Raw genomic sequence first — 17,036 nt, forward strand, 5'->3', positions numbered from 1 at the left:
GAAGCGTCAACACCTTGTCGACCGCCCGGTGGCACTGGGCTGAGGACTTTGCCCGAATGAGCCAGTCATCCAGGTATGGGTGCACCAAGACTCCCTCCCTCCGGAGAGCGGCAGCTACTATCATCACCTTCGTGAAGGTTTGAGAAGCGGTCGCAAGACCAAAGGGTAGAGCCTGGAACCGGAAATGCTGTCCCAGAATCTTGAATTGCAGAAAACGCTGATGCACTTGGAGGATGGGAATGTGTAGATAAGCTTCCACCAGATCCAGGGAGGCCAAAAATTCTCCGGAGTGTACCACCGCTATCACGGAGCGCAAAGTTTCCATCCGAAAGTGGGGAATCTTGAGGGCCCTGTTGACCATCTTGATCCAAGATTGGGCGGAAGGAATCTTCCTTCTTGGGGACTACCGAATAATGTCCCCAGCCTACTTCCAGATGGGGGGGACTGGATGAATAGCTCCGAGAGTCAGAAGCCTGTCGAGTGTCTGCCGGACTATGAGTTGTTTCTGGACTTGGCCACATGGAGAGAAGAGGAACCTGTCTCTTAGCGGCCGAGCAAATTCTAACGCGTAGCCGTGTCTTAGAATATCCAGGACACACTGATCTGACGTGATGTTGACCCACTCCTCGTAGAAAAGGGAGAGACGTCCTCCTATCCTGGGGATCGGGGAGTGGGCCGGCATAGCTTCATTGTGAAGACTTGGAGGACGTCCCCTGGGCCGGACCAGAGCGGGGCTGTCTTCGGGCACGAAAGGACTGAGTCCAGGATTGAGATCGAGAGGATGGCTGATGAGGAGCTGCAGTCCTTGCCTGGCGGAAACGACATTGATTCCTGAATCGGCTTCTAGTGGAATTAAAAGACCTAGAAGAACGAGAGCGATCCTCTGGCAGTTTGTGTACCTTATTCTCTCCAAGGGACTTGATAATCTGGTCCAGATCCTCCCCAAATAGTAGCTTGCCCTTGAAGGGTAGGGATCCCAGCCTCAACTTGGAAGAAGATTCCGCCGACCAGTTGCGAAGCCAGAGGAGGCGTCTAGCCGAGACTGCAGAAACCATAGATCTGGCCAATACTCTCAGAATGTCATATAGAGCATCTGCTCCATATGCTATGACGGCCTCCAGGTGGTCTGCCTGAAGTGCTTCCTCAGGAGGCAACTCCTGGGAGCTGAGCAGCTGTTGAAGCCAGCGGAGGCCTGCATGCTGAGCGAAGGAACTCCAAATGGCCACACGGACCCCCAGGGTGGACACCTCGAAAACTCTCTTAAGATAAACTTCCAACTTTCGATCTTGAAGATCTCGCAAGGCTGCACCACCCGTTACTGGAATGGTAGTTCTTTTAGTCACCGCTGAGACTGCAGAATCTACCTTGGGAACCTTAAGAAGCTCCAGGAAATCATCCAGGAGAGGATATAGCTTATCCATGGCTCTGCCAACCTTGAGGGAGGTCTCCGGAGAATCCCATTCCCTGGATAACAGTTGAAGAAACGTGGTATGGGAAGGAAAGGACCTACACGGCGGACGTAGACCAGCCAGAAGGGGGTCCCCTTTTTTCGCTGGTGAATTAGGCTCAGGCGGGTCCTGAGGGGCCTCAATCTCCAATTCCTGTAGGCTATGTGGAATGAGGGGGTCCAGCTCATACCTCTGGAAGATCTGCAGGACTCTAGGATCATCCCCTTCCAATTGAGCCATAGTTGAAGGTTCATCCGGATCCGGGTCCTGCTGAGGAACAGACCTCCCCGCTGAGGGGTGTACCAAACAGACCCTTGGAGCGCTTGGTGGTCGGAGGTACCCCTGGTCCCGGGACAGCTGACCCTTGGGCACTCCCCACAGTCTGGGCATTTCCCAAGACCTCAGTGGAATCAGCCATTCTGGGTACCTTAGGAGGAGGAGGTCCCGCCAAAAATTCCTGGTGCTGGCCCATTCTGGCCAGGTAGGTATTGTGAAGCAGGAGAACAAAATCCGTGGAAAACGGAGGTGGCCCCGATGGAGGAAGAGTGGGAAGATCCCCTGATGGAGGAAAAGGCTCCAGAGTTGGAACGGGTGTCAAAACCGGCGGCTGAGATGAAAAAGGAGCATCCTGCTCTTCTCCTGTTAGCGCCGGAGCAGCAGAGTCTGGAGACAAAATGACCGCCGTTCCTGCGGTCAGCGGGATCGGGGCCGGCCCCTGAGCGTCGAGGCGTGCCAGAAGACGAGAACCAGAGCGGCCTGGCGGTTGAGACTGTCCCTCCCCACCAGGGAGGCAAGCTGTGCAAATCCCCTCGCAGGAGAGCTTCGACCCGGGCTCTCCACAAGCGCAGCACCTGGACGAACGAGGCATGGGGAACCCCGACGGAGCCGTGAGGGAACCAGCTGTTCTTAATGCGAGAAACAGGCAAGGTTTAAAGCTGCAAGAAGCAGGAAAAACCTCCGCTTCAGCCTGTTCTTCCTCATGCTCACCAGGTTCGTGGCTGTAAGAAGCGGGTAATAGCCTCTGTGTTTCATCCTGCTCTCTCTCTATCCCTCAGCGACCCACAGATAGAGGAATAACGCCTCTCTGTGCCGGCTGCCCCGAGGAAAACGGTGTCTCAGGGGCAGCGGGTCGGACAGCAGCCACAGGGGGAGAGGATGGCTACACCGACTTGCACCCCGGGGAGAGGAAGAGAGGAAATAACCTGTCAAAAGGAAATAAAAACAAACTTACCCCGACAACAGAGATGGAAGGGGTGGGGAGAGCTGCAAATAGTACTGTCTGCAAGCAATAGAATGCTCCCACTAAAACAGGAGCGGAGGCTACAGGAAAGTTCTCCAAATAATTCCCTCAGAAAATTCAAAATTAAAAGATTTTTTTTTTAATTAGATTTGATCCATCGAAAAGAAAGAAAAGCTGAGGAAAATAGAGAAAATTCCTAAAATAGCTTTCTAGTCATCTCAGTGGGGAACGAAAACCACCACTGTCATCTGCTGGAGTCAAAAGAATACTGAGAATTAGTAGAGGGTGCACTACCTTATAAGGAAGCATCCTTCAAAGTTCTATTTGACTCCATCTGCTGGAAGGGGGAAATAACCCACTGTCTGGACTGATCCTAAGTACGTACAGGGAACCGCAGGTTCTGCTATCTGCATCTGCTGGAGACAGAGAAATACTGAAGGGACACAGGGTAAGCACTGTGCTGATATAGGATACCCTTTCAGTTTTTCTCTGTCTCCATCTGCTGGACAGGAGGCTCAACCCACTGTCTGGACTGATCCGGGTACGTACAGGGAATGGTAATTTTGGAGATTTTATCTTGAAAGTAAGTTGTGATGCGATTGCAGAGCGCGTCATTATCAGAGTCATCAAATTGAGAGGTAGTTAAAAGATTTTACAATATTGAACAAGACAGAGAGGTTTCCATTTGCAGCAGTTATTTTTTGGTAATAGAAGAGTTTTTTTGGCAATGTCATATAGAAACATAGAAGTGACGGCGGAAGAAGACCAAACGGCCCATCCAGTCTGCCCAGCAACCTTTCAGACATAATTGTTTTCATACTTATCTGTTACTCTAACCGCTGAAGTCAGGGCCCTTATTGGTAACTTTTAGGTTCCAATTCCCTTCCACCCCCACCACTGATGTAGAGAGCAGTGCTGGAGCTGCATCTAAGTGAAGTATCTAGCTAATTGGTTTGGGGTAGTAACCGCCGTAATAAGCAAGCTACTCACGCATTTGTTTACCCTGCCTGTGCAATTCAGTCCTTGTTGGTTGTCTGAATATAAATCCTCTTTATTTCATTCCCCCTGCCGTTGAAGCAGTGAACTGCGCTGGATATGTATTCCAAGTGAAGTATCAGGCTTAATTGATTAGGGGTAGTAACCGCCGTAATAAGCAAGCTACACCCATGCTTATTTGTTTACCCAGACTATGTATTTCATTCCTTGTTGGTTGTTGTCTGAATATAAATTGTCTTTTCTTCATTCTCCATTCTCCCTGCCGTTGAAGCAGAGAGCTATGCTGCATATGCATTGAAAGTGAAGTATCAGGCTTATTTGGTTTGGGTAGTAACCGCTGTAACAAGCAAGCTACTCCCCTGCTTTTTTGAGGATGCAAATCCTTTTTTCCACATTTCCTCTTGCCGTTGAAGCATAGAGCAATGTTGGAGTCGCATTAACTGTGTGTATGTTTATTGAATAAGGATATTAATCTCCAGGTAGTAGCCATCATTCCCACAAGCAAGCCACCCCCGAGACTCTTCTCTTCATTCACATCCTCTAGACTTTATGTATCCACAGTGTTTATCCCCGCCCCTTTGAAATCCTTCACAGTTTTGGTCTTCACCACTTCCTCTGGAAGGGCTTTCCAGACATCCACCACCCTCTCCGTGTCAATTTGTTTTGTATTTCCTATTCATCGTATGAGAGTGGGACACAGTCACTCACCTATGAGGCTCTGGGAACATAGCAAATCACTGGTGGCTGCGTAGTCTGACACTACAGCACCATGGCAACCAGGCACAGGGATGCAAGTGAAAGCAGTACAGCTGACCTCCATTACTCGAGACATGAACCAGCAATGATATGCACCCTGGAAGCTTCCCTGTGAAGGGGATCCAGAGTGTAAGTCAATACACTCTGGCCTGTCCTCTCCCCATGTGGGAGGAATTCCAATGCTACAACCCCAGTGTCCCCAAAAGAGTGACTCCGGAGTGAATAGGACCGTATTTTTGCCTGAAAAGCCAAAGTCATCCTGGTGCACCGTTGACTGCAGTGCACAATCCCTTGATGCCTTCTGTCATGCAAGGATACACAAACTAGAGGGCACGAGTAACTGTGGTGACTCTGCAATTAACCTCAGCAATGTGACTGCAGTGCCTTGTGTAGTGGTGCTCCACTCTGCCATTAGTGGCTCAAATGTACCTGATGTTGCAGTGCGGGCTTGTCTCTGCATTGGCTTAGCAGCCTATGCCCCTGCCATGGCATGGACCAAATCTGCCAGTATCGTGGTGGTGCACTGTGAATGAGCTAACCAAATAGTGTGCAGTAGTGCCAATTCTATCAGTGCAACACAGCACCCACATAGCACCTGACATATGAGGGCAGAGGATGGCACCCATGGTGCCAACCTGTCAATGGTCCTTGACTGTGATTAGTAGACCCTGCAACGGTGCGTTGTCTGAGCAGCCCAATTTCAAGGCACAACTCAATGAGCACACTGAGGGTGCTCGATGCCATCAACACCCCGAATGGATCTTACTATGTTCGATAGTGGGAATTGCACTCATGGTGTATATGGCACTCCAAGTGCCCACCACAGCCTCACTGGAGCCAACGGCGTCCATGGTGACACTGACCTCCAGGGCACCCAGGCACTCTACAGTGCTGATAGCCTTGGGATCTTGATAACCTATGGTGTTGGCAGTGCTTCCATAGCATATCCCATAATGCTCAAAGGTGTCTATGGTGCTTAATGGCACTTGACTACCCTGCAGGCAACCATAGCACATAATGGCATCCATGGATGCCCACAGCACCCATGGCACTCGACACTAGACTTCCAGCAAAGTGCACTGGCATGGACATGCACAGGCAACTGATTTTGGGGATGGCATCAATCGTGCAGCAGCAGAGCTGACTGCCCAGGTTCATGCTCATCCTCTCCTCCAAGAAGGCTGCACTGCTAAAGCAAGCTGACAAGCAGGAGGGGAGGCTGTCTCATCAAGGGGACTAGAGGTGAAGATTAACTTGGGCCCATGGAGACTAGTTCTAAGAGCATGGGGGAAAGATGAGCTCTCCTCCCCACAGGGACGTTCCGGTCCCAGATTCCTTTGCTGTCTGAGCCGCCGTCAATACCCAGCAGTCAGATGAAACTTCGTTGAATTGGATGTGAACTCAGGCAAGCCCCCAGACTAGAGGCCTACCCGAACCAAACAGAATGCAGACTGCCAGTCCCATGGAGCACCAACAGAAAATTTCCAGACAAAATAAGGAAAGGACAACACAAACAAGTTGCAGGTGCAGCATTATTTAATAAGGGAAAAGGGAACACCTCTCCCAGACCATGCAGCCAGTAGAGAGAACCCTTAAAAAAAAAACGGGGAAAAAATAAACTACTATTAAAAAACAAATTTGCAGATTCTGCTAGAAAACAGCTTCTGCAGCTCTAGAACTGTTACAGCAGTAGCATTGAGGGAAAGCAAAGCTCCAACCACAACCACATATCTCTGGAAAAAAAATTGAGGGACTCTGTCTGGGAGGCAGAGAGATGACTATAGCTGCACATGCTCAGGACAGTATGCTGAAAGCTCTAGAATCTGACATCAATATTCCGTGCCGAGCTCCATCCATAGGTGAGGACTAACATCCTGCTTGCTTTCAGAGAAACAAATATTCTCCCTTCCCTTAATATCTCCTTTTAAAAAAAAAAAAAAAAAAAAGGTTTCCTGTCCCACCCTCTAGAATTGGGAACCCACTAAGTGGGCTCGCACTTCTAGATGAATCAGTGGCCTGTCAGTCCAATCAACTGGAGACAGAATACTGGATCTTTCTCAGATACACCACCTCTAAGTAATGGCGATGCATGAGAAACCACTGAGTTCTGTCTCCATTTGCTGGTAGGGGGAACAACCCACCTGTAAGGACTAGACTAAACTAGTCTAGTAGGATAAAATGGAATGCAATATATTCTCAGGGTGGGGCAAAATATCACAAGTATCCCCCCCTCCCACTGCAGTTAAATATCACAGCTTGATAAATGAAACCCTGAATTTAACAAAAAGTTGGAACACTGAATGGAAAAAGATTCAACTTGCAAAAAAGAACAAGTAAAAATGATTAAACAATAAAAGTTAGCTAAACACTTTTCACTGCATCTATCAGTACCTGGAGAGCTTCAGGAAACTTACTGTCCACCAGAGTTAGAGAAAGGTATCAGTACAGAGATCTGTTCTCTCTGTATTCCCAGCCAAGATAGGAAAATTAGTTTCTTACCTGAAAATTTTCGTTCCTGTAGTATTAAGGATCAGTCCAGACACCTGGGTTTTGCCTCCGCACCAGCAGATGGAGACAGAACAAGATTTGATGGGCTCTGCCACATATACCTTGCATTTTTAACGACAAGCAACACTCCACACCAAACGTGACTTCTACGCAGCAAAAATCCATAGCTATAAATTCAATCCCAACGCCCTCTTCTCCATTGTTGCAGAACTCACAAAGTCCCCCTTTCCCTCCTCCCAAGAAGAAAACAGCATAGAAAAATGTGAGAAACTAGCAGACTACTTTAAAAGTAAAATTTACAAAATCCTTACTCGACTCCCCTCCGATCCCGCCCCCACAGACCCACTACCTATCAACAATAAAGTTAACCTCGACTCCCTTGACCCTACCTCCTTCAAGGAAGTTGAATCCATACTAAAAAAGATGCGACCGGCTACACACACCGCAGACGCCATCCCATCAAAAGTTCTCCTCACCATTCCATCCGCCATTGCAAAACCATTAGCAGATATTATAAACTGCTCCATCACCTCCGGGAAAGTCCCTGACCCATTTAAACTTGCCATCGTGAAGCCACTACTAAAAAAAACCCACCCTCGACCAAAATGACCCTGCAAACTACAGGCCCATTTCCAATCTCCCGTTTATATCCAAAATCATGGAGAAAGTGGTCAACATGCAACTCACCGATTTCCTAGAAGAAAACAATATTTTACACCCCGCTCAATATGGCTTTCGTAAAGATCGAAGCACCGAAAAACTCCTACTTGCAATAACAGATACCATCCTCAAAGGCATGGACCACGGCCAATCCTATATACTTGCCCTTCTTGATATCTCAGCCGCCTTCGATACCGTGAACCATCAAATCCTAATATCACGCTTAGCGGAGATAGGCATATCAAATACTGCCTTATCCTGGTTCTCCTCATACCTTGACCACAGAAAGTACTTAGTCAAGATTGATAACTTGGAATCCGCTCACATTCCCCTTACACAAGGCGTACCCCAAGGCTCCTCTTTATCGTCTACCCTCTTCAATATATATCTACTCCCACTCTGCCACTTACTCACTAAACTAGGACTAAAATTCTTCTTATATGCAGACGATGTACAAACACTTATCCCCATCCAGAAATCCCTCAAAGAAACCCTGCAGTACTGGGAAACATGTCTGACATCCATTAATTCCCTCCTCCACCTTGCACTCAACGCCTCAAAAACTGAAATCCTTATACTAACAAATCAACCCATCGACTCGATCCAACAAATGATTCAAAACGCCTCACAAGCTCACACACTACCGCCCAATGTCAGAGATTTAGGAGTCTCCCTAGACAATCAACTAAGCTTCAAATCCCACATTAAATCGCTTCTAAAGGGGGTTTCTACAAACTCCAAACCCTCAAAAAAACTAAAGCCTCTCCTCCACGCCCACGACTTCCGCACTGTTATGCAAACCACTATACTTTCAAAACTCGACTATTGTAACTCCCTTCTCTTAGGCCTCCCAGCCTCCACCATCAAACCCCTGCAAATCCTTCAAAATGCTATCGCTAGAATCTTAACAAACACCAGAAAAACTGATCATATCACTCCCATACTACAAGATCTCCATTGGCTCCCCATTACCTTCCGTTCCCAATACAAAACACTTACCATCCTCCATAACACGTTATACAAAAACAATTCCCCCTGGCTTGAAGATATGCCACAATCCGTCAATCCAATCGCCCCACTAGAAACTCCCTTGCTGGCACCCTCCAAACCCCCTCACTCAAAATTGGTCACCTTACTACACCAGAGATAGAGCCTTCTCCATTGCTGGTCCTACCCTCTGGAAACTCCCTTCCTGCCAAACTCCGCTTGGAACCGTCTCTGAGCCATTTCAAAAAAGGAATCAAGACATGGCTCTTTAAAACAGGCATACCCCAACTCCTCTCAACCCTAGTCAATGACCTCCCCTGAACACCACAGCTCTCCCGCCCGGCCCACTATCCTTCTCATTGACCCTCCTCCATTCTACCCTAGCACCCTCCCTGCCCCATCCCCTCTTTCTGCCCCATCGTCACCCTCTCCCCGGCAAAGGTCAAGACTCTCCCAGCCTTTCTCCCCTCACCCTTTCCAGCGCCCCGTAGCCTCCCCCCACCCCACCCTTTCACCACCTTAGCAACTTTTCCTCTAAAGTACCCCTGACTTAAAGTACCCTTTTTTTCCCTGTGCCCCACCCTCATCCCCCCCCACTTAGTCGCCCCCTTCCGCCCTTTTCCTCCTCGCTCCCTCCCTCTCTGGCCCCCCTCCCCTTTATTCAATTGTACAGTAGTGCACATAATTTCTTTATATTGTTCATAGTTCATATGCTAAGCTCATAAGTGCACACGCCTCCCTAACATTGTATATAAGTTCACTTGTATATCTAATTTTAATATGGATAATCAAAATCCATTTCGTTCTACCAAGTTGTATTTCTGTTCGCTGACTCTCCTTCCTTGCAACTGTCATATATTATCTATTTAGCCTTCTTTCATCGTTCATTGTAATTTCCTTTCTCATTACCTGTAAAACCGACATGTTGTCGTCCTACGAATGCCGGTATAAGTAAAAAAAGCGTTAAATAAATAAATAATAATAGCAGGGTGCCATCCACAGCCTCTCAGTCTTACGTAATGTCCAAAGCAGAGTGGAACAAATAACCAACTACCTAACTATGTTTCGCCTAGAAAGGCCAAGTCCAAACCCCCAACTGAAACAGAACTCTCAGAAACCAAAGGAATGAACGATAATATAACGAATATCTAGATAAATGAATCTACGAGCGGACTCTCCGTTACTTCCGAATACACACAGACACGGGCGGGTCCCTGGACTGATCCGTGGTAGTACAGGAACGAAAATTATCAGGTAAGAAATTAATTTTCCTTTCCCTGTACTTAACCAGATCAGTCCAGACACCTGGGATGTACCAGAGCCAACTTACCGAGGGTGGGAACAAGAGAGACCCGCTCGGAGCACTCTCTCACCAAATCCACCCGAATTCGAGGCTTGGACATCCAGACAGTAATGCCTTGCAAAAGTATGCAATGACTTCCAAGTAGCCGCCCTGCAAATTTCCTGAGGCGACACTTGATAAGATTCCGCCCAAGAAGCGGCCTGAGACCTTGTAGAATGAGCCCGAAGGCCCACGGGAACAGGTTTCCCACGTAGCAAGTATGCAGACCCAATGGCCTCCTTGAGCCATCGAGCTATCGTAGTTTTCGAGGCCGCACCTCCTCTCTTTGGACCATTCCACAACACAAAGAGATGGTCAGACACACGGAAAGGATTCGTAACCGAGATATCGCAGCAGCACCCTGCGAACATCCAGTTTCCGTAAGTCCTGCGCCATAGGATCAGCCTGCTCCACCTCGGGAAACGAAGGAAGCTCAATCGACTGATTCAAGTGGAAAGACGACACCTACCTTTGGCAGAAAAGCAAAATTGCTTACCTTGTATAGGTGTTATCCCAGGACAGCAGGATGTAGTCCTCACACATGGGTGATGTCACTGAATGGAGCCCAGCGCGGGAAACCTGTCAAAGTTTCTAGAAACTTTTGACTGGCCCTGTGAGGCCACTGAAGCATGCCCAGCATGCTATGATATTCTCTGCCATAGGTGTCTCTCTTCAGTCTCGTATGTAGCAACAAGCGTTAGCAAAATAAAATAATAAAAGGTATGAGGCCCAACTAACTCCGCGGGGTGGCGGATGGGTTTCTGTGAGGACTACATCCTGCGTCCTGGGATAACACCTATTACAAGGTAAGCAATTTTGCTTTATCCCAGGACAAGCAAGATGCTAGTCCTCACATATGGTGAATAGCAAGCTAGAGGCTGAGTCATTCTTGGTGAAGTTACAGTGAGTATTGTTGAGAATGAGGCAGCCGAAGATCATAGTAAGTTGAATGTAGGAGGAGTTGGGATTAAACTGGAAACAGGTTCTTTAAGACAGATTGTCCATAGGCTGAATCTTGTCGTCCTTTGTCCAAGCAGTAATGAGCTGCAAAAGTGTGAAGAGAGCTCCATGTTGCCTGCTTTACAATGTCAAGGATTGGCACTGAACGAAAGTGTGCTACTGAAGTTGACATTGCTCTTACTGAATGTGCCTTTACTCGCCCTTGGAGAGGAAGGCCTGCTTTTTCATAGCAGAACTCTATGCAATCGGCTAGCCAAGTGGATAGAGTATGTTTACCCACTGCTTTACCCGGTTTGTTTGGATCATAGGAAACAAAAAGTTGAGTGGATTTCCTGTGGATTACAGTACGGTTTATATAAAAAGCAAGTGTACGCTTATAGTCCAAAGTGTGTAAGGCTGTTTCTCCTGGATGGGAATGAGGCCTTGGAAAAAATGTGGGTAAATTTATGGATTGATTCAAGTGGAATTCCGTAACTACCTTGGGAAGGAATTTTGGATGTGTACGGAGAACCACTGTCATGTAGGAACTTTGTATAAGGTTTGCATGTGACAAGTGCTTGTAACTCACTAACCCTTCTAGCTGAAGTAATGGCTGTGAGGAAGATAGTTTTCCAAGTGAGAAATTTAAGATCACAAGAGTCTATGGGTTCAAAGGGAGAGCGCATGAGTCTTGTTAACACCAAATTCAGATCCCAGTCTGGGACGTGGTCGAATTGGTGGTTTAAGGTGAGTTAAACCTCTCACAAATCTACTTACGAGAGGTTGTGTGGAAATAGGTGCATCTCCCATTTTGTTATGGTAAGCAGAGATTGCACTCAAATGTACTCTTATAGATGAAGTCTGGAGACCAGATTCCGAAAGATGGTATAAGTATTCCAGTAGGGAAGTTGTGGGGCAGGTGAAAGGATTGATATCCTTTCCCGAGCACCATAAAGTGAATCTCTTCCATTTAGAAGAATATTTCTTTCGTGTGGAAGGTTTACGTGAAGCTATAAGCACTTGAGATATATGAGATGAAAGATTGAGTGGTTGTAATATCAAGCTTTCAACATCCATGCAGTCAGGGATAGGGACTGAAGGTTGGGATGTCGTAACCGGCCCTGATCCTGAGTTATGAGAGTGGGAGCTACTGTCATCGAATTGGATCCCTGACTGAGAGATCTAACAGTGTGGGGAACCATACTTGTCGAGGCCAGTACGGGGCTATGAGAATCATGGATCCCTTGTGCTGTTGTAGCTTTACTAGAGTTTTGGTTATGAGCGGTATTGGAGGATACGCGTATAGTAGGCCTGAGTTCCAAGGGCGAGCAAAGGTGTCCTTGGCTGGCTGGTTGTTCTGTTTATGCAAAGAACAGTACTTGTCCACTTTGTGATTCAGATGTGACGCAAAGAGGTCTATTGTTGGTTGATCCCAACGTTGAAATATCCTGGTTGCTACTGCAGGATCCAGGGACCATTCGTGTGGTTGGAATTGACGACTGAGTCGGTCCGCCACTACATTGTGTATGCCTGCCAGATAAGTGGCTCGTAGGAACACTGAGTCAGGGCCCAGCCCCAAATCTGTGCAGCTTCTTGACAAAGGAGATACGAGCCCATACCTCCCTGTTTGTTGATGTACCACATGGCTACTGTGTTGTCTGTTTGGATGAGAACAGTCTTGTGTGAAAGGCAGTCCTGGAACGCATGCAGTGCATAACGTATCGCTCGAAGTTCCAGAAAATTGATTTGATATGTTGCTTCGAGTTTTGTCCAAGTCCCTTGAGTGTGGAGATTGTCTACATGAGCTCCCCATCCCAAGGTGGATGCATCTGTAGTTAAAGTAATCTCTGGGACTGGTTGTTGGAAAGGTAGGCCTTTGCACAGGTTGTCTTTGTTGGTCCACCAAAGTAGAGATGATCTTAGCTGGTGGGTCACTTGAATTGGATAGTGAAGTGGTTGAATGGCTTGAATCCATTGTGATCTTAAAGTCCATTGGGCAACTCGCATGGCCAACCTTGCCATAGGAGTAACATGAACTGTGGGGCCATGTGGCCTAGCAGTATGAGAAACTGATGGGCTGTGGTTTGTGTCCGTAAGGAAATGGAATTTGCTAGTAGAATAAGGGCATCTGCACGGTCTATAGGTAGAATGGCCTTTGCTAAGTCTGTGTTCAACTCTGCTCCTATGAATTGAAGCAGATGAGTTGGAGTGAGATGGGATTTTTGATAATTGATGAGAAACCCCATGGAGTGAAGTAGAGCAATTGTTCGGTTGAGAGAAGTTATTGCTCCTTGTTGAGATGGGCTCTTTATGAGCCAGTCGTCTAGATATGGGAAAACATGGACACCTTCTTTGTGTAAGTGTCCTGCAATGACCGCTAGACATTTTGTGAAGACTCTGGGAGCAGAGGCTAGTCCGAATGGCAGTACTTTGTATTGGTAATGTTGATGGAGTACCATGAAGCGCAGGTACTTGCGATGAGGAAGGTATATTGGAATGTGAGCATAAGCATCTTGAAGATCCAGAGAACAAAGCCAATCTCTTGCTTGAAGAAGTGGAAGCATGGTGCCTAGAGAAACCATCCTGAACTTTTCTTTCTTTAGAAATTTGTTGAGATTTCTGAGGTCTAGGATAGGACATAGGCCTCCGGTTTTCTTTGGAATGAGGAAGTATCGGGAGTAGAATCCTCTGCCCTGCTGTGTCCGGGGCACTGGTTGTATGGCCCTGGATCTCAGAAGGGTGGATAATTCTGTTTGTAATTGAAGTTGAGAATTTTGTTGTTGGCAGGGTGTTGGTGGAAATTCTGGAGGAATTGAGGTGAAATTTAGTTTGTAGCCTTGAGAGACTATGGAAAGTACCCATTGATCTGATGTTATGTTTTGCCAATTTGTGTGAAAGTGAGATATTCTTCCTCCTACTGGTAGATTTGGCTTGGGATTGCAAGGTTGGGTCTGTTCTCTGGTCTTTTCTTCAAAAGCCTGTTGCAGGGCCTGTCTGTGCAGGAGGTTGTGGACGAGCAGGCCTGGATTGTCTGGCTTGGGAGCGTTGTGTAGGTCTGCTGGATCTACCCCTAGTATTGTGTGGGTAGTATCTGCGTGGCCTATAATACGAATGACGTACATCTCTGTGTGGAGGACGACGAGAAGGCTGAGTAGCAGGTTCTTGAGGGGTTTGAGACAGCTGACGTAATGTCTCAGTGTAGTCCTTAAGCTGTTGTACAGCTTCCTGAATTTTGTCCCCAAAGAGATTGTCACCAAGACAGAGCAGGTCTACCAGTTTGTCTTGTACCTCAATCCTGAGGTCAGATGTCTTGAGCCAGGCCCATCTGCGAGCAGTGATTCCAGATGCTGCTGTTCTGGAAGCAGTTTCAAAATCATCATAAACTGCTCTCACTTCATGTTTGCCTGCTTCCAGACCTTTTGCTATAACTGCTTGTGCAGGCTCCTGATACTGGCCTGGAGTTGCTGAGCCCAGCCAAGGGGCCGCCCCGCAGAGCAAAATTACTACATATCGACGCGCGGACGCCCAGAGCAGATACCTCAAAGACCTTCTTAAGCTGAAGCTCCAGCTTCCTGTCCTGTAAGTCCTTAAGGGCTGTAGGCCCTGTCACTGGAATCGTGGACCTCTGTCACGGCCGACACCACTGCATCCACCCTAGGTAGTCTGAGAAGCTCCAAGGTGTCCTCTGGGAGAGGATATAGCTTGTCCATGGCCTTGCTTACCTTCAGGCCCAAATCCGGAGTGTCTCATTCCTGGAAGAGAAGATCCGTTGCGAGAAGTGGAACAGAAAAGACACCGTAGGACCCCTGAGGCCCAACAAGACCGGATCCATTTTAGCTCCCAGACGGGACTCTACCGGCGGAGCCTCTATGCCGAGCTCCTGAAGAATGGCTGGTATGAGCGGTGTCAGTTCATCCTTCTTAAAGAGACGTACCACCCTCGGGTCGTCCCCTTCCATCGCTGGAGCTCCTTTGCTGGAACCTGGCTGGGCCAGTACCTCCACATCCGCCTCATCGGCACGCCCCCCAGGGGCCTTACCTGAGGATCCGTCTCATCCTGAGACGTGGACTCCAAGTCAGTCTCCTGTGGGGCGGACCGCAATGGTCTTTTATCTTTTGGCGGGTCCGAGTCCCTCCGGAACCTATCCCTTTTCTGCCGCTTCTGGGACTTTGGCTGCAGCCGCAGTCCCCCAGGAGCCAACTTCTTCCCCGCTTTTTTGGCTTTAAAGACTTTGTGCATAAGCAGCACGAAGTCTGAAGTAAAAGAAGATTCCAAGGAAGAGGAAGCCTTCCCCGGGCTATCCTCATGCAAGGGAGAGGCAGCTCCCCCCAGGGCCCCCCCGGGCGGCAGCTGCTGTGGAGATAGCGTGGGAGGCAGCGTCCTCTCCCCCCAGCGCTGACCGCGTGGCTTCTCTGAAGGAGCTTAAAATGGCCGCCATTCCCGCGCTCAGCGGGAACGGATCTTCAACTCCTTCAAGCAACCAGTGCGACGGCGAACGCGGCATCCGAATCCGGAGGAACCTTCGCTGCCCTGCACGTAGCCGGAACAGAGACCGTTGCACGACAGACACGCGCACGCCGAGCCACACACGCGCACGAAGACCCCCGGGGCATCTTTCCCCCTCCACCAGCAAACACCAGGAAAGCGAGTTAAGCAAACTAATAAAATTAAAAAAAACTGCGAACGAGGCAGTGGAGAGTCGGCGCGCACAGACGAGCAAAAACAAATATTGTTTTTTTTTGTTTTTTTTTTTTAACTTGCCATTCGCTGTCCCTGGTACTGGACTCCTGCTTCAGTGGTGGGTGAGTGAGCCTGGCTCCCCGGTATCACCCCCAACACTGATAATCAGAAGGGGCAGGGTCCTCGACCCTTAGCAGCGGCCTCAACCGGGGGGGATGGTCCCCTCAGAACCTTCCACCCCCCTGGGAGGCTCTCTCGACGAGGGTCTGGTCTTTTTTTTTTTTTTTTTTTTTTTAACTTTAAAGAAAACTAAAACTTCAAAGAAAACTAACACAAGGAACAGGTCCTGACTAAAACTAAACTGAAACTACCAAAACGTCCCAACCAGGTATCCCAGAGGCTGTGGACTCTGCACCTGTATCATCTGCTGGAAGCAGAGTAAGACAGAGGCTGTGGGTGGCACCCTGCTATATGTGGCAGAGCCTGCCAACTCTTGCTCTGTCTCCATCTGCTGGTGCAGAGGCAAAACCCAAGTGTCTGGACTGATCCGGGTACGTACAGGGAATTGAGAATTATAGCAGCCTCAAGGCTAGTTCTCTGTCTGAAGGTCCAATCATGGCAAAAAGTACAAGCATTAACTCCCTAACCAATGGCCTTCTGTCTAGTAAGAGCTTTCCAGCCAATAGCACTGCAGGATGTTTCAGTCTTACAGTTTCCTCAAGGATATTCAAAAGTCACTCTGTGTCAAGTCAGCATCCCAAGCCTCTGAACTACCTACTTGCCAGCATAAAATCAGCTCTCTGGGAAAAGAAAACTGTCACAGAGCAAAACAATAAATCACAAAGCATGTAAAACACCTGTTCTACCACAACCTGCCCTTACCCTTCTCACAGGCCAGGTGAGCCAGCAGCGAGATAGTTTGGATAGTCTTCCCCAGGCCCATCTCATCAGCCAGGATGCCATTCAGTTTCTTCTCATACATGGTGACCAACCAGTCCAAGCCAATATGCTGGTACTCTCGCAACGTACCCCCGCAGAAGAAACGGGATTGGAGTCTTCACCTGCAGTGTGAGTGCAGAAAGGAAATTTATCATTGGCAAATATTCCCATATATGCTCGAACACCATGCACCTGGCCCCTTCTTTACTTCTAGAATACAACTAGCAAAATCTACTCTCATATATGCTTTAATTTCTGGAAACTTTTGTAACTCACTTGAATTCAACCTCCCTATCTCATCTTTGAATACTAGATAATCAGATAAGTTTCTTTCTCAGTTCTTCCTCCCCTCAACATATGCATATTGACTCCACCTGCTGGAAGGGAGGCATAACCCAGCTGTCTGGACTGATCTGGGTACGTACAGAGAACAGACCTTTTGGTTACACACAATGCCCCTCTTTCACAACTACTTCCCCTCTAAGTTTTGCACCACTGCCCTCCTCCAGTTGACAAGGGGAGGTATTAAGGACAAGTAATA

The 17,036-nt window shown here is 48.1% G+C and overlaps 1 protein-coding gene across 1 annotated transcript in view; it reads right to left on the bottom strand.

Moving 5' to 3' along the window:
* SRCAP (Snf2 related CREBBP activator protein) overlaps positions 1-17,036 on the bottom strand; it is an 845,719-nt gene that overhangs the window by 511,666 nt on the left and 317,017 nt on the right. The window contains 2 exon segments of the mRNA XM_029606814.1: positions 16,439-16,586; positions 16,588-16,617. Coding sequence (XP_029462674.1) covers positions 16,439-16,586; positions 16,588-16,617 — 178 coding nt within the window.

Source organism: Rhinatrema bivittatum, chromosome 6 (assembly GCF_901001135.1).
Source record: "Rhinatrema bivittatum chromosome 6, aRhiBiv1.1, whole genome shotgun sequence".
Taxonomy (NCBI): Eukaryota; Metazoa; Chordata; class Amphibia; order Gymnophiona; family Rhinatrematidae; genus Rhinatrema; species Rhinatrema bivittatum.